Source organism: Mustela lutreola, chromosome 10, assembly GCF_030435805.1.
Source record: "Mustela lutreola isolate mMusLut2 chromosome 10, mMusLut2.pri, whole genome shotgun sequence".
NCBI classification, from domain to species: domain Eukaryota; kingdom Metazoa; phylum Chordata; class Mammalia; order Carnivora; family Mustelidae; genus Mustela; species Mustela lutreola.
The window spans coordinates 34,313,869-34,338,580 of NC_081299.1; the positions used below are offsets into that span (position 1 = coordinate 34,313,869).

The following is a 24,712-nucleotide window of genomic DNA, read 5'->3' on the forward strand; positions in this document are numbered from 1 at the left end:
TTGTATTTAAGTATGTAACTTATACTTAAAATGTATATCAATTCAGGGGCACCTGGGAGGCTCAGTGTGTTAATGCCTCTGCCTTTGGCTCAGGTCATGATCCCAGGGTCCTGGGATCGAGCCCCGTATTGGGCTCTCTGCTCAGTGGGGAGCCCCCTTCCTCCTCTCTCTCTCTGTCTGCCTCTCTGACTACTTGTGATCTCTGTTAAATAAATTAAAAAAATCTTAAAAAAAAAAAAGTATATCAACTCAGATGCTAAATCTTCATTAGAAATATTAGATCTCTATTTAGATTTTAAGCAGCTAACAGTTGAAAATGTAAACTCACCAACAGAGGTTGTTCTAAATATACTTAAAAGAAGTTCTTCAAGAAAGTTTATTTACATAAAAGTTAACTAAACTTTTAAAATGAGAAAAAAAATGGCAACTATAATGGACAATACAGGTAGAGCACACAAAATGCAATCAATAAATGAGAATTTTTACCACTACTACCAGTGACCACTCCTTCTCTAGTCTGACTCTTTCTTCTCTATTAAGTACTGGCATTTCTCAGTGCTCATCCTAGGCCCTCTTTCCTTCTCGCCCTGTATATTCTACACTCCCATGGCTTCGGTGAGCATTCCTATACCAACAACTCCCCTGAATCTGTAGCTCTTATTCAGACCCTATCCCTGAACCCTGGCCCTATATATTCAACTACTCTGTAGTTTCACAAGAACATCTGAAAGCATCTAAATTCTTTGTGCCCCAATTGATCTTCTCCTCTAATCCCCACACTTCTCTTCCTTCCATTTCATCAGTTGCTCAAATCATAAACTTTAAGAGTCACTGTGGCTTCCTCCTTCATCATCAACCGTCACAGCCAGTCAGTCACTCTTTCCTGTCCATGGTACAGTCTGTTCTACTAGAATAACCGTTTTGCAAGAGCACATTCATTTCAATGCAGTCAATATATTAGGAAACAGTCTGGCAGAATGTGAATTTTACCTTTGTTTATGTGTGATTTTGTCCATAATCAATACCAGATAGGCACAGGAAAGTATACCAAGCTGAAGAGAGCTGTGTAAGAATATGCAGAACGCACACACGCTTACACTTCAAACTTATCGTAGCTTCCTGGAACACTACATCTGTCATAAGCTGCATCCATCTGGCTCCAACTTTCCAACCAATTCCAGAGAACTCTCCTTCTACCACTTCGCAATAACTCACAAGCTGCAATCTTTCTCATGCCTACTGCCAAGCAAACTTCATGGTTTTTTCAAGGTAGAGTGCCATATCTTTTGTAGTATTTACATATTTCTTAGCCATTTAACATGTGTAAAATTATGCTACCATTTTTATTAGGTTCTATCTTTTTTCATACGTCACTGATGAAGTTTCTGAGTATTGTGCTCCTAACCCCATTTTTATTGCAACTTTTTATTACAACTTTTCATAGCACGGTGATTTTTAAGAAGGTCTATGTTGCCTTATAGCAGAACTGACTGTACCATTTAACACTCTAGAATCAAATCCATTTTTCTACATTTCCACTCCTATCAGTTCAATCCTGGTGACTATAGTCTTTCACCTGGACTGTAGCAATGGTCTAATTCTGTGGTTCTCAACCAGGGACAAGACCTCCCCACTCCTACCCTTGTCTAGGCCACTGGAAATGTATGTGCATATGGTGGGGATGGAGCAATTTTGGTTGGAGCAACAACTTGGAGCAAGGCACTACTAGCAGGACAAGAATGCTACAAGTTCAGCAATGCTGTCCATAATTTCTCCCACCCCAAGATGCCAACTATAGACCCATTTAGAAAAATCAGTACTGATCCCCCCATATCAACACTCAGCTCTCTCTACACTGTAGCCAGAAAGAGCTTTTTCAAAATCCACATCAGATGACAACTCTCCTACATTTAATAGCCTTTAATAGCTTCCCCTTACCCTAAGGATAAGGATCAAAATCTCAAGTGTGATCTCAAGGATTAAAATCTCCCCTTCCAGCTTCATCCTTCACCACTCTCCTCTCTTCCCCACATTCACTATGCTCCAGGCAGTCCTTCATTCAACAAATAATGACTAAACATCGCTGTGTGCCAGGAACTATTCAAAATGATGAGGACAGAACAGTGAACAGAGGAGACAAAAATTCTCCACTCTCATGGAATTCACATTCTAGTTCCATGAAGCTCCCAGGCTTCTCCTTACCTCAGGGCCTTGCCACACGCTTCTTAGCGAATTCCTACTCATCCTTCAGATCTCAGCATAGATACCCTTCCTCAGGAAACCATTCTCTGCCTCCCTAAGTCAGGCCCCCTTATGAAATGATGCCATGACTCTGGATCTTAGCAGTGTTACAACACAATTAGAATTATTTAATATCCATCTTTTCTGTTGTATCTTCAGGCCTAGTACAGTACCTGGAACACAGAGGGCACTCAATAATATGTGTTTACTGATGAAGATGTGTATGTTTATATATCTATATCTATATATATCTCTACACATGTCTTCATGCTTTATGAATATGTATGCATAAACATTCATGCCTGTGTTATATTTCCATATTTCTGAGGGTGAATATGTAACTATATATTTATACCCATATGTATGAATGGAAACATACATACAATTTTGGATATGCCTATTTGGGTATATTCATTCACTTGAGTAAACACGTGTATATTCATGCACGTGTGTGTGTGTGTATGTGTGTGTGTGTGTTCTTCTGGCTCCTCAGTGACAGCTCTGACCTCCTGGAGGGAGCTGGGAGCAGGGCCCCAAGTCTTCTCTAAGCTGACAGTTCAATAAGAGTGTAAGATCATTCAATGACACTCCAAATGTCAGCAAACACTGGCTTGCTTCACTCTGCTACAGGGGAAGTGGGTGGAGGCGGGCAGTATGGCAGCCTGGCCACTGAGAACCTGCTCTTCCCTGATGCAGTACACACCATTTCTGGACAAGAGAGGCTTTAGGAAATGGGGATGGTGAATTCAGTCCCAGTTCACTCAATGGCTAAGTCTTGGCAGCCAAACAGACCACGATCCCTCCCCCTCTACTTTTGCCATTGGTAAAAAGTTCTGCTTGTGGAGTTGAGGAGGAGAGGAAAAGGAAGGAAAGTGCGGAGGAAAGAGTCAGATCAAGGACAGGAGAGGGCCCTGGAGACAGTCAGGGCCTGGTCACACACAAGGAAAGAAGGGCACAGAGTAATACGTTGCACAATATCCACACAACCCTGGCGATGACCTCTCTGGCTGGATCTTATTGTTACTATTTTTAAAGGAGCAGGAATCTTTGTGCAGCCTGCACTAACTCATGCTGTAAAAGGTCAGAAAGATCAACATGCCCCTGGAACTCCAGGACCCTGCAGCCTCTGGAATGGCTGCTGGCAAAGACAGGCCCAAAGTCTGGAACTGAGTCATCTCTCCCGCTGGGCTCTCAGGTACATCTGGAACATGACGTGGCTAGAGGACAGAGAGGAAGGGATTAGGCCTCTCTAATGCCACTTGCTTTATGCCACTCTTGTTTTTCCTAGACCTGCTCAGTTTACCTAACACAATCACAAGGCCAACTGGGAACAGGGTCTCCAGTGTCCACTGGTACCCATGTCCCTCTTATAGCTTGGCACAGCCCGAAGAGAACCACGCTGAACAGGCTCAGGACAGCTTGCCTCCAACCCCAGCAGCATCAAGGTAGCCTTGAGTGGCAATGTTAACACACGGGTCGGCTCTTTTCCTGCCTCTCTGCCAAGGAACCTGGAGGCAGGGACCTATCTGGACACTAAAAATTCTAGTGAACTTCACAGAGCAATTGTTCATGGTCAGCGCCCACTTCGCCTGGCCGGGCCTTCACATTGCATTTGCTGAGGCCAGCAAGCAGCCTCAGATGCACGCTGACAGCTGGCACGCTGTCTTTCAGGAGTGCAGACCCAGCCACACCCCCGTGCAGAGCCCCGCCAAGCCCTGCGTGAGAAGGCCTGTGGAACCAGCTCTCAAAGATCAACGAGCCAGCCAGCCACTATTCGCTGAGCACGTACTCTGTACCTAGCCCTGGCCTGGCCGCCTAGGACACAGAGAGGAAGCAGCCTCATCTCTGTGCTCCAGATGGACAGGTCTGTGAGGAAACACAGAGGGACTCGGTTTCAATACTCAAAAGTCACTGATATCCAAAGGGCCAAGGGGTCTCAAGACTAGAAACTAACTGCTGACCTCTCAGAAGAGATGATGCCTGAGCTGAATCCTCAAGAATAGCAAATGCATTTTATGAAGGTGACCAGGGGCGCTTCAGGCAGATATAAGGCCACAGGCCAAGACCTGAAGGTAGGACAGAGCCTGGCCCCTCACCCACAGATGGAAGGCAGTAAGTAGCTACTGCTCAGGTCCAAGGGAGGTCAGCTGGAGAGGTGGGTGAAGGTCAAAATATAAACAAGACCAAGGGTAAAGGACCTGAGTACCAGAGGAAAGCAAAGGAGTTCACAAATGATGCCACAAAGAATGGCTGCCCCGAGATTGACAGAATCAAGTCCAGGATCATTCTCCTCTACTGTTCCTCTACATGTTCACTCAGCTCCAGTCCACACACACACATCAAAAGCATGCTGTTCCCCTCACCTGGAAAGTCTTCTTTCCTCTTCAGATTCATATTCCACCTGCCTTGAATGCCTAGTTCATGATCCAAATCCTTACAATACCTAGTCTTACCCTTCAATGACCTCTCTCTTCTCTAAGCCCCCCTGGGAGCCACTACTCTGACCCCTGGTGTCTTCTCTCTTCTCTGATTTCCTGGGGGTCACTAAGCTGATCAGCGGCATGGGGTTCTTGAGGCTGCTCCAGGGCTGTTGCCCTTACTTGAGAATTATGGGGGTGAGTCTCTCTAGCAGACTGGGGCTCCAGGAGGAAGCAATCCAAAAGAGTGATGGGAATCCCTATCTTAGGAGTCTATTCCTACATCTCCTTTCTTCTGCTTACCTGAGCACATATTAGAAAAGTACAGTTTTCTGGGTAATTCATTCTCTGCCAGGCTCTAATTTTGTAGCCACTTGGGGTTCCCTCCCAGCCCATAGCCCCAGTATGCACTCCCCAGGTACTTGGTGCTATATTAGGGCCAGACTCCTTCCTCATACTCGAAGGGAATTGGGCTCCAGCTTCCACGGTCCTTCTCACAAGGTCCTTCTCACACTCTGCTGGGGTGAGGCACGACCAAAGCTAGCCTGAACCAATTCTACTTCCCAACCAGAGGGAGATATCAGGGCCACTCAGAATGGTCAGAGGCCATACTCATGATCACATCAAAGCAGGATACTTTCCCAGACAGTCAGCTAGCACCACACCTCTCCTAAAGACAATGTGGCTCAGCCCAGTGATTCAGTTTTGAGCAAGAACTGAGAAAGTCCCCTTCGTTGCGACTTCTCTGCACATCAGGATGACACGGCCATAGGACAATGTTATACTCTACCCCAAACAGCTCCCCACTTCCAGAAAGGTCCACTTCCAGTGTATGTTAGCTAGGAAAGAGGAAGGAGGGATGTTGAGAAAAGAGAACAAAAAGAAAAGGAAAAAGGTGACAACAAAAAGAGAACAGAGATGAGTAGAATAAAGAAAGCAAGGGGGGAGGGGATCTAAGGCACAGGAGACCCAGAGGAAGCACCCGAATGGGGCTCAGACACAGTACCTTTTTCAGATTAATCCACTGCTTGAAGTAATCCGCCACCGGCAAGCCCAAGTATTGGCACTGGCCTGGGAGCCTACAAGAAAGGGAAAAGAGAACAAGTTGGGAACATCCATGTCCCAGGTAAGGAGCGTGAATCTAGGTGTGCAAACACACCTCCTCAGAAGGCTAACCCATTAGCCATGGTCCCACCCTGCCCAGGAAAGGCACCCCACCTCTAGCACCCCGGACACTGGGCTGCAGATCTACATGTGAGCACCTGGAGCCTCTATTCAAACTAACACAAGCAGCCACTATTTTCTGATGGCCTGTAGAATGCTAAGGCTCTTACTTGCATTGGCATGTGATTCTTCAGCATGGCGCTAGGAGGTACCATTGCCTACCTTTTACAGATGAGAAAATGAAATTCAGAGGGGTCACCGAAGGTCCCACAGCTAAAAACTGACAGTGCCAAGAACTGAACCCAGGTCTATCTCACCCCAAAGCCTATGTTCTTTCCAGTGTACCAGTTTGCAGTTGTTTTGTTATAGCAGAGATGCAGGCATCTAAGATGGGAGGAGAGAGAAGGAGCATGTGAGTTGGTGATAACTAGACAGGGGCTCCAGTTCACGTGAAGTCTCTAGCAAGAGGTTTTCTGCCGACAGAGAAGAGACCGTGCAAAAGGATAAGAGGTCAGAATTTAAACCAAAAGCCCATTTTTACTTTTCCTTGTCATTTATAAATGGTCTTTCATTGTAAATAGGATGTTGTACCTGCATAAATCCATTCAACCAATCATTTACTGAAGTTTAATAATAGATGGGCACCTAGGGCTCAAAGCGAAAGTCTCAGCCCCTGCCCCTAAGGGGCTCACGATCTGTTCAGTGAGATGGACAATAAAAGAAACAGACTAAACAGCCTTAAGTTGGAGCACTGGGATACATGAAAACATGGAGGAAGATACCAGAAATATTAGCTGGAACAGAACATAGGATTTTCTTGCTAAAAGAAGAGCTTGGCCTTAGGCAATGGAGAGCCTCTGAAGAGTTGTGATTTACAATGATTTATCTGGGGACGACAAAAACAATACCCTGAAAAAGCTGGATAGTAGCCGAGAGCTAGATAGAGGCCGTAGAAACAACGAGCAAGGAACAGACAGGAGATGTGAAGGAGGCCTTGGCAACCAAATGGGATGTGGGGCCCAATGAGAGGAAGTGGTCTAGAGCCCAATGCAAAGGTGTGTGGCCTGGCTAGCTTCCTGCTACTCTATGAATCAGATAGAGAGAGGGAGGGAAGGGGAGAGAGAGGCTATCAGACACCCAGCGCAAATCAGCATTTTAGTCAATTTTACGGCTGTTTCTAAATTCTCTACCCAAATCACGGTGCACTGCTTACTGCCTCACCCCTGATGCACTGCTGGAAGGAGGCACAAATTTGGGAATGCAGCTTTACGTACATGTATGGCACATGGTGGGTACTCAGTGTCTGCTGAGTTCAAAGTGCCCATGAGATATGTGGCAGGTGAATGATATCTACAGAGGTGGCTGCATATCCAGTTTTGAGCAGATGCCTGAACTGGAGATATAAACTGCCGAATCATTAATGTAATTTAAATGAAATTAAAGCCACGAGAATAGATCAACAGGGAAGAGTATGGAGTAGGATAAGCAGAGGGCCCAGGCTAATGTCTCGAAAGTGTTACTAAGCAAATATGCAATCAGGTCTCCCCAGAAGATCATCACCACACACATGGAACTCACTACTTTACGTAGCAATCAGCTCTAGTTTTGAACTTCAATTCTAGAACATCCTTTCTTGATACTGAACTAAGATCTCTCTCTATAACTTCTGCCCATGAGTCTTTAGAAACTGGACAGAAAGACTTCCATCTCTTCCTTACAGAATACTCCCAAGATCTGAGGGCCCAGGAAGCCTCCTCCCCCAGAGATCCCTTCTCAGCCCTTCCAGAATTCCACAGCAGGTAATGTACCATGAATCAGGACTCACCCAATCAACCCTCATTCTAGAGGGCAGAGCTCCTGGACCTTTTTCAGGGTACCAGATACCCAGAGTTACACATGTACTTTTGACCTCAATTTGTGTCAACCTGTGGTCAACCTAAACAACCTAAAAGCACATTTCCCTTTTCTGGAATATATATAACTGATTTTTGAGCTTAAATTACAGGTCATTAGTGTCAAATGCCACAGAGTGGTCAAGCAAGATGACAGCTGAGAAAAATCCAATGAATCTGGCATCAGTGCTTGGTGGGAGCAAAAGGTAGCATGCAACATGTCCAAAGGTGAGTAAGAGAAAAGAAAGTGGAGACCACAGTGTAAAGTCCTTTCTGAGGAAATCTAGTAAAGATTCCAGTTAGGATGACTGGTTCCAGCCCAGAAAGTTCCAGGGCAGTCCAGCCTCCCCTCCATTACTCCATTGTTTGGCAGACACTGAGAGGAAACTGATACCCATGTTTAGGGCAGTAGAGTAAGAATTCACTTTTCTAAAACCTGAGATAAAACCTGAGAGGGAGATTCCTCTCAAATATCCAGGTGGCACAGGAACATTAACTACAACCAGTCAATTTCCCAGAAAGAAAGTTCTGGCTGAGACCATGATGAAGGAGTATCCACACAGCCCGTCCCTACATGGGAACCGAGGACCAAGAATATAAGGATACTAGGAAAGGTTTTGAAGGCTGAAAGATAGCCTTAGGAGCTAAGGCTTAAGGAGAACTGTATTGTTTGGATAACTTTCTCATTTCCTTCCATTTTTCTTTTATGTTCCTTATCCTTGTTATTTGTGAAAATGTTTGCTGAGCTCAGCTATTTTTGAAAAGCCACATTAGTCTGTAAGTGAAGGGGCTACCAGAAGCAGCAGAATCTGCAAAGGACTAAGTCAGGGGCACCAACCAGCCAAAGGCAGGGGTCCTGAGCTACCTATCATATTCTCCCTTAGCCATTCCCAGTGCCCTGATTCTTTTGGATGACATGGACCAGGAGTCCTACTGGCTGTGGCTTACACTGGTGGGGGGCGCAGGGAGGGATTGGAGGGTGGTGACTCCCTCTTCAGCAAGATCTCAAAGGTAGACATTTCTATCCAGGTAGGAAGGTCTGGCACAGAAGAATCCGACCTGACCCTCTTGGAGGAGGGCCTATATCAGACAGGCCGCATCAAAGACAGACTAGACAGACCGTTGGGCAGGTTGGTCAGCCTCTGATACAGCTCAGCAGCAGCCCTGCACGTTATCTGTACCCATGGCTGACTGAGGCAGGGGACGATGGGACTATAATTCTCGCTCAGGCTCCAGGACTTGCAGGTCTACACGCAGTCTGCAGACTCACAGGCACTCAGGTTGCGGAGTCCTTCAGTCTGTGGCTGGTCCTAGCCCTGTGACTCCAAGGCACAAGCAGTTGAGATGCAGCAGCGTCCAGGCCCATGCCCACAAGAGACACAGAGCCAAATGCCAGAACCTGAACTTCCAGTTACCTCATGGAAGACAGCTACACATTTCTATGACAGAACCCTACCCAGATCAGAGAGAGCACCAAGAGAAACTGGGTGAGAAAGGTAGGTCAGAGTAGTTGTCATCCCCTACATAAAATAGGAAAGTGATGCCCAGAGAAGAAAAAGGATTTGCTTGATCACACAACAAGCCAAGGGGAGAACAAAAAGTAGGACCTCAGGCTTCCGACTGCACAAGGCATCAGTCACGCACATGCACATGGAGTTCTTTACAGTCCCTAGGAAGGCCATTGCTGGGGCCTGAGAGGCAGGTAGCATGGTAAGCATGGTGGTTACTGCTCAAGGTCACATCTGGCTCCAGGGTCCTTAGGAGCCTAAGGCTACGGTCCGTGGGTAACAGGGGGTACATGGTTCCACGAATTTGGAAAGGAAGAGGGCAAAAGCGGTCTGAAAGCCGTTCCTACCAGATACTGATCCCAGGAAAATAGCCACTGGCAGTGGGCCCTGGACTACCCTGCGGGCATGAACGTGCAGGCAGGTTTATGGTGCCCAGGTCTCCGTGCAGCTGGAATCACTGGGCACAGAGCTCTTCAACTGCCCAAACATCATCTGGCCATGCTTATTACTGCTGCCCAATGAAATTTTATGCACCGAGTCCACAGGTGTGATTTCCCCTTCTTTATGAGGGTCGGAATGACATCACTGATGGCCAATAGAAAAGAACCAATTATGTCCAGGCCATAAAAAGGAATGAGATTTTTTCAACCAAATCAAAACTTCCTTCAGCTTCATGAATGCAAGGGGCCCCCTTTAAGGAAGGGCCCCCCAGTCCTGCCGTGGGCTCTAAACCGAGGGATTACGATTGCTTTCCAAATACTGTGGGGCCTAGGGCTGGAAAGGGGCTACACCTTCCACATTCACCATGTGATGATGCTCCTATCACACTGGGACCTGGGGTCATCAGCACAGAACATCAAACTCTCCTCAAAGATGCCTGATTAGCTCCTTACTACTTCAAACTTCAGGCAGGAGTTAAAGATGAGGTATTCTTCAAGTTCCCTTATTACTCCTTTCAAATAACAAACAAGAAAGCAGAGAGCCCTCCCCAACTTAGAAAGAACAGTGTGGGAAGAAGAGGGGTAAAAGAAACTGCCCCCTCCAATAAGCATAGGGCACAAAGCATAAGGAATCCAGCCCTCCCCACCCACCTCTCATCCAGCCCCACCACCTGCAGCCCAGTGCTTGGGCTGGGCCCAGACAGCCCTGATGGCAAACAGGTGTGACCAGCTCGGCGCCAGCCAAGGCAGGGGACTAGCTCATTAAGGGAACACCACCCTCACTAATGGGTAAGGGCAGGATGAAGCCATTGTGAACAGTCGCTCAGCTTTGAAGATTAGGTGAAGCAGAGCTGGGGGCTCTGCTAGAACTGCTAGGCTTGAGTTGAGGAGGCCAGCAACATTTGCGGAGGTCGGAGAGACACAAACAGCCAGGATGAGGAGAAGCACAGGCACCAGTGCTGGCAAAGGTTATGCACAGAATTCCTTCTGCGCTTTTCTAAGTCTAAGGAGCAACTCCACATGAGGGAGATATAGGTCACTTGCACTTTTAGCAGACCTGAGCCCTGAAAGAGCAGGAGGCCAGCCAGATCTGGAGCCTCATGCAATCCCTTTCTGCCTCTCTAGGAAGGCCGTGAGACCTGGCGTCCAAAAGCTCGAGGAGACACACACTGCTCACCTGCAAAGGCACACTGTTTTGTCCCATCTGATATGCAGAAATGGGGAGGGGGTACTGAGGGGCAAAGGGAAGAGTAGGGAGAAAGGCTCGGTCTTCTCCCAAGCCACAGCTGTGCCACAGAGAGACGGAAGGCCCAGCCTAGCAAGGGGTAGGCCAACAGACAAAGCCAATCAGCCAGGTGGGTGCTCCTGCCAAAGTGACACGTTGGAGGGAGTGGGGCTTGCTTCCACGTGAGGTCTCTATGCTTGCTCATTCTGATACAAACGTGCACGTGGAGTGTTGTCATGCTGGCTGTCCTGTGTTCCAGAATTGCCATGTTTCTGAGGCCTTGGGAAAGGTCCCATTCCCAGCGGATCCCAGTCTGGGAAGTGCACCCATTAGGAGACTTTACAGCCAGGGTGATGAGTCTGCATCCAGCACAGGCAGGCTATCCCAGGCGAGGCAGCACTTAGCCAGGGACACAGCTCTTTGTCTCTCCTGTTTCCAGTCCCCCCCCCCCCCCAGAGGAGATAAACAGACCCTGGGTGATAAACGGCCCGCCTTTCACGATCACTTTTCCTCAAGTTGAGGAGAGTAGCTAGTGATGGATGGGCTGGAATTTGGTTATCGGGAAGGGCTGTCAGCCAGAGGTGCCTATCTCCTCCCCCACTACGCAGGGCATCATTACACTGTGGCATCGAGGTAAAATATGAGCAAGGGGAGGGAAGGAAGGAATAGGGGAAGGCTGGGCTTCCACACAGAGCAAATTGAGCTACAATGAGAGCGGGCACAAGGCTGGGACGTTAGTTATCTGCCACGACACCTTTATCTCTGTGCAAATTGGTCCTTCCTCCCCCACCGCATCCTCTTGTACAAACAGAGGCAGGCACAATGTGTCACCACTGCAACAGCGAAGCAATTTAACCCGAATTAGTGAGGGGGTCAAGCCAGGAAATAGGGTTTTCTCATTTCAACAGGTTCCTTAGTCTCTGCTTTGAACCACCACATTGGAAGGAGGAGGGTGGACAGAAAGCAGACTCATAACTGAATTCACTCACTTGGCCACTGCTGATGTTTTAAAAAATGAATGCTGGAGCCTCCTACTTATCAAAGCCGGTTAGTTTCCATCTCACCTGCGAGACGCACTATGGCAAAAGACATGAATCTAGGCCACCCTTGCAGGATGAGCTTCCAGTGCTTTAAGACCACGTGGGAATCAGCAGGGTCAGGAAGGCAGACAACAGTGCTGTGCAAGATAGCAGCCCCATGCCAACATCCCCTTCTAGAAGCCTACAGGATAGGGATGCTGGGTGGCTCAGTCATTAAGGGTGTACTTTCGGCTTAGGTCATGATCTCACAGTCCTGGGATTGAGCCCCACATCAGGCTCCCTAATTGGCAGGAAGCCTCCTTCTCCTTCTCCCACTCCTCCTGCTTGTATTCCCTCTTTCAGTTTCTCTTTCTCTCTCTGCCAAATAAATAAATAAAATCTAAAAAGAAGAAGAAGCCTAGAGGATAGAGTGCAGGGTGGGGTGAAGGATGCAGGCCAGGGAAAGGGGCAGTAGAAGGTAGGTAATCACATTAAAGATGATTCTGGACAATTCAAGAATATACTTCAGTCTACAGACAGAAGCAGTACGCTGGCTCCACTCTCCACCCAACATCCAAGGTGCTTTAAGAGGGGTGTCCTGTCTCTGCACCCCCGACAGATAAGACACACACACACACACAGAGTTGTGCTGAAATTGAGGAAGCCAAAGGCAGCACTGATGGCAATGACAAGACTAAAAGAGCAGGAATAGAGGAGTCAGGCCCATTCCCCAGTGGCTCCCCTACTGCAGACCCTGGAGCTAGAAGCGGGCAGGGGGGCGGGAGAGGGCAGCACAATCCCCAGCCAGCACATGGCTCTGCTGCACGAGGAGACAACTTGGTCAAGTGCCCACATGTCCTTGAGCAAGTTACATTACCCTCACGCCCTGCTCTATGAAGGTTGTAGGAGCCAGCCAAGGGAAACACGTTCCTACATAAGCACTTGTACAAGGGAATCTGGCTATAAAGAGGTCAGCTGTGACCAAACCTGCAATAGCCTTTGGAGAGGCTTCCAGGCTACCAGCCTCAAGAAGACAGCACCTTACTCAGGAAAAATACCCTGGAGAAGCTCTGCTAGGGATGACACAGAAAGGGGACATTCTAAAACCACTGAACAATTTCAAAAAATGAATTCCAAGAATTCATTTGGGGATGAAGGAAGGAAGCACCTTGGGACTCATTCTCCAAATCCAAAGAATCAGCACACAAATAGGAGGGAACAAAAATCAAGGCCACAGTCTAGACACAAAGTTGAAGAACATTCTACCTCAACTGACACTACAGACTTAAGGGTGGCACTGAGACCCAGAACCCTCAAGAGCAGATGCCAATCAAGCCTGATTCCTAGACTCAGGGAGCTTCTAAGACCACCCAGAAAATAATCACAACATGAAACCTAATGATCACTCCAGGAAAGATGACAGAAAGGGCCATCCTATTTTTGGTGATGGGAGAGCACTGCTGGGGGAGCACTTACAAACACTTCGCTTTAGTCCCCTGATAGAACACACACACACACACACACACAGTCTCTCTCTCTCTCTCTCTCTCCCCCTCCCTCCCTCCATTCATTCTTCTCTGCCTGCCCACAGCCCTGGGAGAGTGCCTACTTCTCAGCCCACTTTGCTCCCACACTTGCTCCCATCCTCTGGGACAGCTGCAGGTTACAATTCCAACCACAGGCTTCAGAAAGATGATACACTTGCTGGAGCCTGCAAAGGGTCAGGAGAGAGTACTGTTTGAAATACCAGCGTGACAGCTGGCTCCTTGTCTGTCTCTTCCTCCCCCACCCCCCTCCCCAAACTTGTCATGGTACAAGAAGTCTATAAGCAGCCCATCAGCTTTAAATATCAGTGTGCGTGAAGCAGGAGCACGAGAGCGAGGGAGCGGGAAGCAGACAGCGAGCGCCTCTGTCGCCACTGCCTGTCAGGGAACACTAATGAATTTCACCACCAGCAGCCATGCTTCAGATTGGGAGGGGGGATGTGGTGGGGGTGGGGAGTTTTCTAGGGAAAACCTCGCAGTATTAAAACATCTTTTCCCAAAGCCCTGTTAATAAATGTCACTGCAGAGCCGAGAACTGCAGCCTACCACTAGGACTTCAAGGCAAGGGAGGGGTAGTGACAAGCCCTAAGGTCCTCCCAACAGAAGAAGAATGCCAAGTGTGAGGCTGGAGGGGGCCAGCTGAGCTCTGCAAATTGGGAGGGTGACCACCATGACCCATGCTCATCTTATAAAGGCCTTGGGCTGCCTAGCTTGAGGACCAAGACAGGAAGGAAAGGCCTCAGGTTGGGGGAGATCACCAACTGTGTCTCCCAGGCCAGAATTACTGTCCACCCCACTCCCCATCAACTTTAGCTACCTCATTTCACAGGGAGGCCCGTGGGCAAGGAACTGCTGGGGCTTCTAGATCTCCTAGATCTAGGGAAGGTAGGGGGAGGAAACTCTGGCACCAGTCCCAACAGGAAGTATTCCCCCATAGGTGGCAGGATCCAGAGCTTATCATAATCTTCATTTTACAGATGAGGACATGGAGGTTGACTGGGAATGTGACTTTCCCAAGATCCTACAATTACTAAGTAATGGAGTCAGGACTCGAACCCAGGTCTCTTAATTCTAAAGGCCCATCTCTTTCCACAGCACTATGCAGGTTCTCTGAGGAAGGGCCAATCACCTTATGGCCTCCTGTGTGTCCTCTATTCCCAGGCCCCGCCACTCCCTCCCACTGGTACACATGCACCTTTGGCCTGGCATAAGCCGCAGCTGCCATGTAGCACAGGGCTGGGCTCCAGGCCAGGGTGAACCCAGCCTGGCAGAGAAAGCCCTGGGAGTGAGCCAGGCCATCACCTGGGAGTCTCCACAGCTCAGAGGGCATGGCTGCAGGCCTAAGCCTTCCCTTGGGTACCTTCTGCACAGCTCTGATCAGCAGAGTCTGATCTGGCAGCGACCTGCTGTGCAGGGGGCAAATGACATTTAATTTCCTCTTGGTTTCCCTATGGTACAGACGAAAGGCCGTCACCTGCGTCTGGGTCTGGCGGCACAGCTGGAAGTGTTCCCAGACATGCTGCTCTGGAGAGTTCCCAAACAGAAACCAGAACACAGGCAGAGCAGAGGGACACCCCATAGGCCAGGCTGCTGGTCATCCCTGAGAAAACCAACCTCAAATCCCCATTGCCAAGCAGTTGCTCAAAGCCTCCAAAGGCACTGATACGTAAACAGCCCCTCCTAGCTCTGCTGCTTGCTGGCCCACTGGCCCACCATTTCTCCCCCACGGAGCCCACAGAAATGACCACAAGCACACAAGTGCCACAAGTGCCACAAGGGCCAAACGCACCCTGTGGTGTTTAAGATGTATATGAAGTATAACATGCACTTCCCTGTGCCACAAACAGTTCAGGAAGTCAAATACCTTCTATCTCCCCACCCCCTCTCCAATGAAACAATAAGACAAGCATCCCTCCAGGGTCTCCCCAAGGCCAGTTCCTCCAAGGAAAGGGCACAGTGCCCCACCTGTTGTGACTATGGGAAGTGTCAGAGCTGCCACCAGATCCTGGCTAGAGCTCTCTCCCCGGATGGAATGGCCCCAGCAGGCAGCAGGGAAGAGGGCAGAGGGAGGAGGGGGAGCAGGTGATAGGAGGTTTCCAGGGCACTTTGGTCAGTGTCTCAGCTGATGAACTATTCTCTTTTTTGGCCAAGGAAATCAAGAGCTCCTTAGCAGTTTGAGCTGTTTCCAAGACATCTCACTTGTCCCCCACTACAGTCTCCACCTGGCCTGTGGCCATCTTGACCCTTTGCCTGGGCTGCTTCTGTATGGCCTACAATGCCCTCTGGAGGCTCCATGGAGAGGCATCCTGCAAGCGGCCAGGTTCCGGGATGTAGACTGATCTCTGCTGTGATACACTAGGACATAGCTCTTCCCCTTACCCTCTGGCTGATCTCTGCCCTGACCCCAGCTCCCCTGGCTCCCTTAAAACAGGTAACCACTAGGCCTACACAGAGTCGCACTTCTGGGTGGGCATAAGACCAGGCTAGCGGTTTTTAAACTGTGCTCAGTGGGGTTCTAGGTCTCTAGAGGGCACATGAGGCAACTCTGTGGACTGGGGAAACAGGAGGAAGGAGGACAGGGTCTTGCCCTAGCTTCAACCAGAACAGTTCAACTTTTATATACTTCGTATTATTGGGATTTCTTTAATATTTGTTTTTTAAGAAAAGTTTCCTGCTAAAAACTACTACTCCTTCAGTCTCTCTACTGTGCACCTGTCGGCTCTCACGGCATTTGTTCTGTATCTTCTCTGTAGTGTTTCCATCCTCCACTCACTCAGCCTATAGTTAGTCACATGCATGCCACGTTCTGTCCCGACCACCTGTGTTGCTGACAGTCTTCCCGACTTTCCGGCTGGAGCGGCTCTCAGCAAGGGCTGACTCTGGGCTATTGCTGGAATACCAGCACTTCCAGCAGACACAGTGGTCAGCATCTTCAGGGGCAGTTTCTGAAAGACTTCTCTGAAAAAGAGCTGCAGTGGAGGATGACTGACACTCACAAAGAAGGTGACACTCACACGTGGCATATGTCACTCTTAAATCACCAAGTGGGACACACCCACTATCATCATTGATCACCCAAATCGACCTTTGGGGTAACCAAAGAGACTTTCGCTAACGGCCAATCTTTAGGCAAAATGCAGACATTCCAACCGGAAATATCACTCATTAAAAGTTTCCAAACCATGAATGTGAGACCATCCATGGAAACACAAGATGATGCTCATCAGCTGAGTACTCGGGATCTGTGGCCTTGGAAAAGAGTCACTAGTCCCACAATTCTGCTTGTAGCACTGGAAATGGGTGAAGCCCCTTGGCCCCATAAACCAACTCCACTGCCTGACCTCCTCCAGCCAGCTCTGGGGAAGGAGCAAGAGGGAGGCAGGGGTTTGTGCTCCTCCTAGCTAAAGCCACTTGTTAATAGGCCCTAGATTCCCTTATCTCTGGGGAAAGGAAGGTAGCAATGAGCCCTCTCCCTTGCACCCCCCCCCCCCAATATGCCTCCCAGCAGGGCCAGGGAAGAGAGCCATTAGTGTGTGCCTCAGCAGACAATGGGGAGGAGAAGTCTCCAGAGCAAAGGACAACTGCAGCAATTAGAATGCAGGGAGGTTCAGAAGCTATTTAACTGGGTGACCCCTGAGGTCGCTGCATCTGACTCCCATCCCTGGATAAATATTGTATGAGAGGGGAGGGGGGAGAGCGAGGGAGCCCTCAGAGCGCTGCTCCTCCTTCCACTCTGTTCCCCACCCCACACGGCTGCCTCCAGCCACACACACCAGGAACATTATTTACAGCCCTGACAGTCAGAGCAATCACTCTGCTAACCAAGAGGGAATGGACAAAGTCGACTTACCAAAAATTGACTATGGCAATTGAAGAAGAAACCAGGGCTGTGGGGGAAGGGAGCTGAGCCAACACTGAGATGCAAGGCTTCCCCCACATTCTGGGTCTGGCTGGAGCAAATATTTCCCAACACCCCAAGACCAATGGCAGGTGAAGCTGGTCCCAACTGGCAGAGTAAATCAGAAATGGTGTCTCGCTCCATCTTTTGGGGGCTTTCTAATTGAAAAACTCCTGGATCTCACCACTACCCAGGTGTTCCTTAGCAAAGATGGGAGTTCTAGCAACCTGCCCAGAGGACGTGGGACTAGCCACATTGTCACTCATCCAGCGGGTTCCTCAGCTGACCTCTAGGAAAAGGCCACAGGCAGGAGAGTCTGCCACAGCAGAAAGGGGTCAGGCTGGGGAAGAAGAGGAGGGCATCTGAGTGCGGGCTGCGCCTCAGCCCCCACATGTTTCACTCCTCCAGTCCTGCTCTAATGCACCCTGACATGCCTCTGAAGACAGAGAGCTGTTTGCAGTCAGCACCGTGATTTGTTAGTAATTATTTCCATGGTGTCACATTGCTGTCACTCTGTTAACAAAGAGACAGGCTGCCTCAGGCTGCCTGCAAGAAAGAATCGCAGAGAAAAAGGCCTGTCAGGCTCCCGGGATTCTCTGGGCTGGCTGGCTTTCTTCCCCAAACCAACATCCTTGCAGGCTTAGGAAGAAACAGTTTTATAGAACTATCAAGTCTGAGTATGTCACCCTTTAGCCAGGGACACTGAAAATTTACCCCACCCACTCACAGCCCTCTCTCCCAAGCCCTCCTGAGTTAAGCCCCCGAAGTCCACAGATCATACAGGCCTAGGCCATTACGCCAGTTGCAGCTTCAACTTCCCCAGCCTTCATCTTCCAAGACCCTTGCCTCCTGACTCCTCTCCCCCACTGGGGTGTTTGCAGCCTCTCATGTGCTGTTAGGAGCCCAACACAGGAAACCTACTTCAGACCAAAGTGAAGCAGCTGCCCCCCTGGCATCGAGAGTGGTTAAAGAGAATACGATGGCAGGGCATCTCCCCTCCTTGAACCTGCCAACCACAGTTCAGGACCAAAGCTGCTCCGGTGTCAATGCCCCTGCATTCTCTAGACGCCTGTGCACCTGTGAGGAGATCCCCACAGACTGTCCGTCATTCCTAGTGCCTGGATCGGTCCGGTATCCACACAAGAACTGGTGGTTTGCTTTAGCACAGAGTAATGTCTCCATTACCCTGGCTGGGAATTAGAGGACAGATTGGCAAGCGCTGACAAAACAGAGGTCACTCACCTTACAGGCATGGAAAGTTGGAGATTAATTCTCTCCTCTCACGGAGGGAATCAGACTCCTAGACAGTGGAAGGGAAGCACCAATACTGAGAAACCCTTTCAATGCCAAGCAGTAACAGCAGGAGAGGGAGACAAAAGCCCTACAGAGGCCTTGTTAAGCTGGCAAGGGCCATTGCCACCCAGCTCCCTTGGAGCCCCACAGGATAGAGGAGCCTGGGCAAAATCAAGATTCTTCTGGCACCAGGGTCCAAAGGGCAGGGCTGGCTGCATGCACTGGAATGTAAACTCTATGAAGGCAGAATGTTTTAGAAGTTTTATCTCCTAACTTTGCTCCTCACCTAGAATAGTGTGAGACAGAGTGGGTATTTAATCAACATCTGCTTAAAGAATAACGAAATGGGTCAGTATGGCTCAAAGTCCACTTTCACAGGTCTGGGGCCAGCCTCTCCCTCAGAGAAGAGGGAAGCCAGTGCAGATTCCAGAAGAGACAGGGAGGCCACATATCCAAAGGACTGGCGTTAGGTTTTAAAGGATGAGGGAGATTTGGATAGGCCTTGGGAGATTCTCATAGCGAACTGAACATTCCCATACTCATTTGACAACCATGTACCGAAGGGCTAAAGAAGGTATGTAGTCCAACAAAAGGAGAAGGGATAAAGTACAGTACAGAAATACAAGGGGACACTATACGGCAATGAAAAGGCTGAACTGCTAATACATACAACAACCATGGAAGACTCTCATATGTTATGTTAAGCAAAGGAAGTCAGACATAAAAGACTACATTCTGTAGGATTCTACTCATTGGAAGTCAAGAACAGGCAAAATGAACCAAAAGTAACAGAAGTCAGAAGAGTGGTTACCTAACAGCAAAGGGCATTACTGAGAAGTGGCACAAGGGGATCTCTAGGACGATGGAAAGGGGTTTTTTAAATCTTGAGCTGGATGGTGGCTGCACAGGTATGTATTTGCATAAAAACCTATGGAGCTGTACATTTCACATTTGTATGCTTTATGTACCCTACTGTGCCTATTTCATACTAAGATTTCTAAAAATATTAGGGAAAAAAAAAGGTTAGGTCTCAAGAGTCACACAGAGTTGTGTTGTTGCTGTTGTTGTTTTTAAAACACAGAAACATCTCACCCAGAGTAAAACATTTTCCAGGAGCAAGAGTGTCTCCTTCTCCTTGGGAGTTCAGGGGATAGGCCCTCCAGCTTTCACTCTCTAGCTGCCAGAGGACAGAGGAGCCCAAATGGGCAAGGCCTGGGAAGGTTCAGAAATATTCAAAACACAAAGGAATGTAGCCCGAGTCCCCAGCCCAGGAGGTAGTAACAGCCTCTATTCCATACCAGGTGAGCTTCGGGGAAGCAGAGAGGGAACATATGGTCAAACCACGGCTCCAGCTGGTTCTGAGGCTCTCTGAAGCAGCCTGTCAGAGACTGCCACAAAGGATAGAACCAGACTTCCAGAGACAGTCTCCAAAAGCCACAAGACCAATTTGTCTTCCTGACAAGCCAGGCAGACACTGGCTGAGCTACCCCAACTCTGGGTTACGCAAAGGTCTCAATGCCTATAGCCCCTACTGCCAGGGAGGAGGAGGTGGTAAGACCCTCACAGATGGTCAAGGGGAGTGTAACTTGGGACCAGTACTTAGGCAGCAGCTCTTGCCTCAGGACCAATGAAGCAGCTAAGAGCCATCCGGTCAGCGGCCTGGCAGCAGCCTACCCCGCATGAGGCTCCCCTGACCACACACACCTCAGAGCCTCGTCACTTACCACACAAATGTCTTTATGTTTTATCAGGATTTTAGCCAAGCAAATCTTCCATTCCAGGGGTTCCAAAAAATCACCAGAGTGCTTTTAGATCCTTGGACACCTTCCTAGCAGATGAGGAGAGGAGGCCAACATTACAGTCCCACCACTGGGCCGAAAAGTGCCCAGAAAGTGGATCACTAGATGCTCTGCCTGCCAAGGAGGGGCCGGAACTTATTGATCAGACAACAGAACTTCTCCCCAGTGCCCCTCCAGGTCCAAAATCCTTCCAGACCAGACCAGCTGCCCCAAACTCAGGCTCCCAGGTAAGGACACGGGCTGAACTGCCTGCTGACATGTGGCTCCAGGACCACATGGAGAAGAAAGGAAAGGGGGCTTGGGCAGGGACCTAGGAGTCCCCTGGGCACTCCAGAGAAACCTGCTCCTGCCCTAGGACCCGCCCACAGAAAAGGGGATAATCCCAAACCCACACTCAGGAGCCCCTTTACTATTAGTGCTGGACACCAGGACATGTGCCAGAGGGAAGTCTCACGTGTCTGTGAGTAGGCTGGCTCCAGAGGCCTGCAGGCTCTCAGGGGGAGGCGGGGCACCCCTCGCTCCTCGGAGCCCAAGAACTCTCGGCCCAAGGAGCTGTCAGGCTAACGAGGCTACCCCACCGCCACTCCATCTGAGCATGGCAGGCTGCACCGCACGACTGGCTTCAGGTGGCTCTTCTTTAATTAATGGCATCCCAGGCTCTGCAGGGAGCTTCACCCTACAATGAATGGCCCTCTCTCATTAGAGGCAGGCCTGCCATGATGTATTCAGGGCGAGGGCCAGGATTCATTTCCCTGTCTGTGGGCTGGGGATGGGAGGGAGGGAGGGGAGAGGCAGCGGGGAGAGATTTATATCGAGTGACTTGGATTAGCTGCAGCTGAAACATGACCCCATCAACTCCAGCTGCCTTCTTGGGGCTAACCCGATGCACCTCTGCTGACGAGAGGGCTCTAGGGAAGCTGAAGGGAGGGCAGAAGGTCTGGTTCTTGTTCTCTCTGGGCTTAGACTATAGCTTGAAGGCCCAGAATTCCTATACAACCTCCAGAACCCCCTCCCCAACCACCACACACACACACACTGGGAGCCTGGCCTGACTCTGAGCTCGTCTTGCCCACTGAGAGCCTCTGCACGGCCAGGAAGCTGACATACTGGCCTGCGAGCTAGAGGGCTGCCCGCGGCTGGCTTTCCTAACTACTTTGTGTAGGAAACACCCTCCCTCCCTACTTCAGAGGACAAGTGCACAACATAGTAATGCCCCCATATCTGCTATCTGGACAGGATCCAAGAACATTCTGCCACAGGGCATCTCAGACCTCAGGCTACCCAGCCCCAGGGAAAAGGCACTGACACTAAAACATGCTGTCAGCTATCACCTCACCAAGCATCCAAGGTGGGGAGATTCTGTACAAAACTGCTCGTCTCCACCTCCCTCTGAGGCCGTCTCACAGGGATCACAAGACTGAGCACGAGGACGTGGGGTCTTCAGGGCAAAAGGGTATCCACATGTCCAGCGTACTCAGAGACTCAGAAGTCTACCCTGCGTGCTGCTATTCACACAGGTGGTTCTAGGCCTGGGGGCTAGGTAGGCTCAGGTTGGCAGCAAACAGCACACAGCCCTACAAACCCGCCCTGTAAATCCCACTGAATTTGACATCCAGTCTTGCTTGTACTTGGGATAAAAATCATACATCAGAGCCTGTCCTCTAAGCATCCTTAGCCCTCACAGAAATGCCCAATTCACTAAGAGAGCTGGAGAGTGGACCCTCACCTGCCCCTGCCAGCCAATCAGAAGGCTGCTCTGCAAGCCTGCCACATCCCTAGGAAGGCCAAGGCAGTACGCCTATCATCTGTACACACACCCACTCCATGTCATCCACGCTTCTCCCTGGCCCTTGTGGAAGAGCATTCATTTACCCTTCCTTCCCTACTCGGAAAGAGATGTAGCTCAGTTCCGCTTTGCTAAGCCCTATTTGGCAATGTGTCTAAACACATGCAAACTTAATTAGTTCAGGAGGGGAGCCCAAGCACTTGCAGTGACAGATAAAAGTATCGGGAAATGAGACAAGTCAGGACTGCCAGGGAGTTCTTACTCAAGGCCCTTCCCCCAGCAGGCTGCTAATCAGAGGTGATGCAGCTCAGAGCTGGGACTAACTGGCACACCCATGGGCAAGGGGCAAGGCTTTCATGAGCTTGGTGACATGATGAGATCCCCTACATGCTTCCAAACATACTATAGGAAAGAAGTATCCAAAATGACACTGGCAGTGTTTTCCTTAGAACACATTAGAGGACTCATTCATTTGTAGCTCATGGAGGAAGCTCTTGGACACCCCAAACCATCCCTCACAACCCCTGGCCAATCATGCCCCCATATCAAAATAAACCTAACAGTCCAGACCTCCACCAATACCAGGTACCAGAAGCCCAGGGTGTCAGAGAACACCTGCCACTCAGTGCAAACAAAGGAAAGAGGGAAGGGAATCACCACCATACCATGAAGGGCAGATGGCACAGTGGTTAAATACAGGTTGAGTCAGAATGTTTAAGTTCAAATCCCCACCACAAACTGGTTGTGTGCCCTTGACAAATTACTTACCTCTCTGGACTCCAGTTTCCTCATCACTTATTTTACAAAAAAAAATTATAAAGTGAATTTATTTCATAGGACTGTGGTAGAATTAAGTGAGATAATGTGTAAATAGAACGGCAGGACTCCTGGTATATAATACATGCCTGATACATGCTGGCTATCTTTATTAACTAATGTAAATGTCTCCAGAGCAATCCCAGCCCTCAGTCTTAGAAGGCACAAACTCTCAGAGAGCCCTTCAGCCAGCTCCTAGGACCAAATTCTTCCACGGCCCAGGCTTGTGGGCCATCTCACCCAGTACCCACCATGGAAGGAAGACCCAACACCCTGTGCTGGCAGTGAGAAAATCCAGGAGCTTCCTGGCATTAGCAGCATAGTTCTCCAACCCTTCATACTCAGCCTGGTGCAGGAAGGCCCAAGATTTCCTCTTCTGTTCCATTCTCCCTGAATCTACCTTCCACTGATCTCTGTCATTCTTCCTGAGTACAGATTCCACAGGCTTACTCCATTCCTGAGCTGTTATTTATTCAACATGCATTTATTGAACAACTACTACATACCAAACATTGTTCAAGATTATAACGGAGCCCACAGTCTAGTGAGACAGACAGACAAGTAGAGACAGACACAATACAATTTCACGTATAGATAAGTACATGTGCTCCAGAAACACACAGGAAGGCACCTAGAAATTGATGTTCTGAAGGGTCATGAGGAACTGGCCAGCTAGAGCACCTGGCTGGGGTTGGGGGTGCACAGAAAGTATTAAAAGATGAGGTTCGAGAAGTATGCAAGGGACCCATTAAGCAAGATGACTTTGCCTTGAGGGCAAGAGGAAGCCTTGAGAGTGTTTTGCGGGCATGTGACATAATTTGCTATAGTCAGAATGGCAAGGAGGTAAAACTAGAGTCAGAGAGACGACTTAGAAGACTTTTGTAATCCAAGAAGAATATGTTGACCTGAGGGGCACCTGGGTGGCTCAGTCGGTTGAGAGTCTGACTCTTAGTTTTGGCTCAGGTTGTGATCTCAGGGCTGTGGAATTGAGCCCTGTGTCAGGCTCCAAGCTTCACTGAGTCTGTTTGAGATTCTCTTCTTCTCCCTCTGCCCCTCCCCCTGCTCGCACTCTCACTCTCTCACATAAATAAATAAATCCAAAAAAAAAAAAAAGGTAGCACCTGGTGACCTGAACTACAACAGCCGTAGCAGGGATGGAAAGAAGATAAAGGCTTTGAGAAACCTCTGGCAGGAAGAATCAACAAGATTTGGCAGTTAATTGGTTGTGGCTAGAGAATAGGCATCAAGGATGAGTCTCGGGTTTCTGACAGAACAACCAGACTGGTTCCAGTCACAACTTGAGAGCAAGTTGGAGGACTAAGTGTTGGGAAGAGGAGGACACCTGAACTTTAAGCATTCAGGTGGAGATACAGAATAGGTAGTTGGATGTCAAAGCTTGGAGTTCAGCTGGCAGATAAGGCAGACTGCTTTTCCCCAGCAGGATCTCTGCTGCCATGTCAAAAATGCAACCCCTTTACAGGGACATTCCCCTGCCTGGGTAGGCAGAGAAGAGAGAAAATTGGAAAAAGAATACTAAACGCCATGAAGAGCTTCAAGAACCATGAGGTAAGGCAAAGGAAAGGTGGGTCAGGTAGGGGAGGAAGCCGACCAAGGGCCAAAGCCCTAACAAGTGTCATTACTTAAACAAGTTGAGAAGGAAAATTAAATCC

General features: G+C 49.2%; 1 protein-coding gene across 10 annotated transcripts in view; it reads right to left on the reverse strand.

Moving 5' to 3' along the window:
• Positions 1 to 24,712, reverse strand: part of ERI3 (ERI1 exoribonuclease family member 3) — a 125,960-nt gene that overhangs the window by 54,810 nt on the left and 46,438 nt on the right. For all 10 annotated transcript variants that reach the window (XM_059137944.1, XM_059137939.1, XM_059137940.1 and 7 more), the window contains one exon: positions 5,665 to 5,737. In XM_059137944.1, the coding sequence (XP_058993927.1) occupies positions 5,665 to 5,737 (73 nt within the window). The remainder of the gene's footprint in view (positions 1 to 5,664; positions 5,738 to 24,712) is intronic.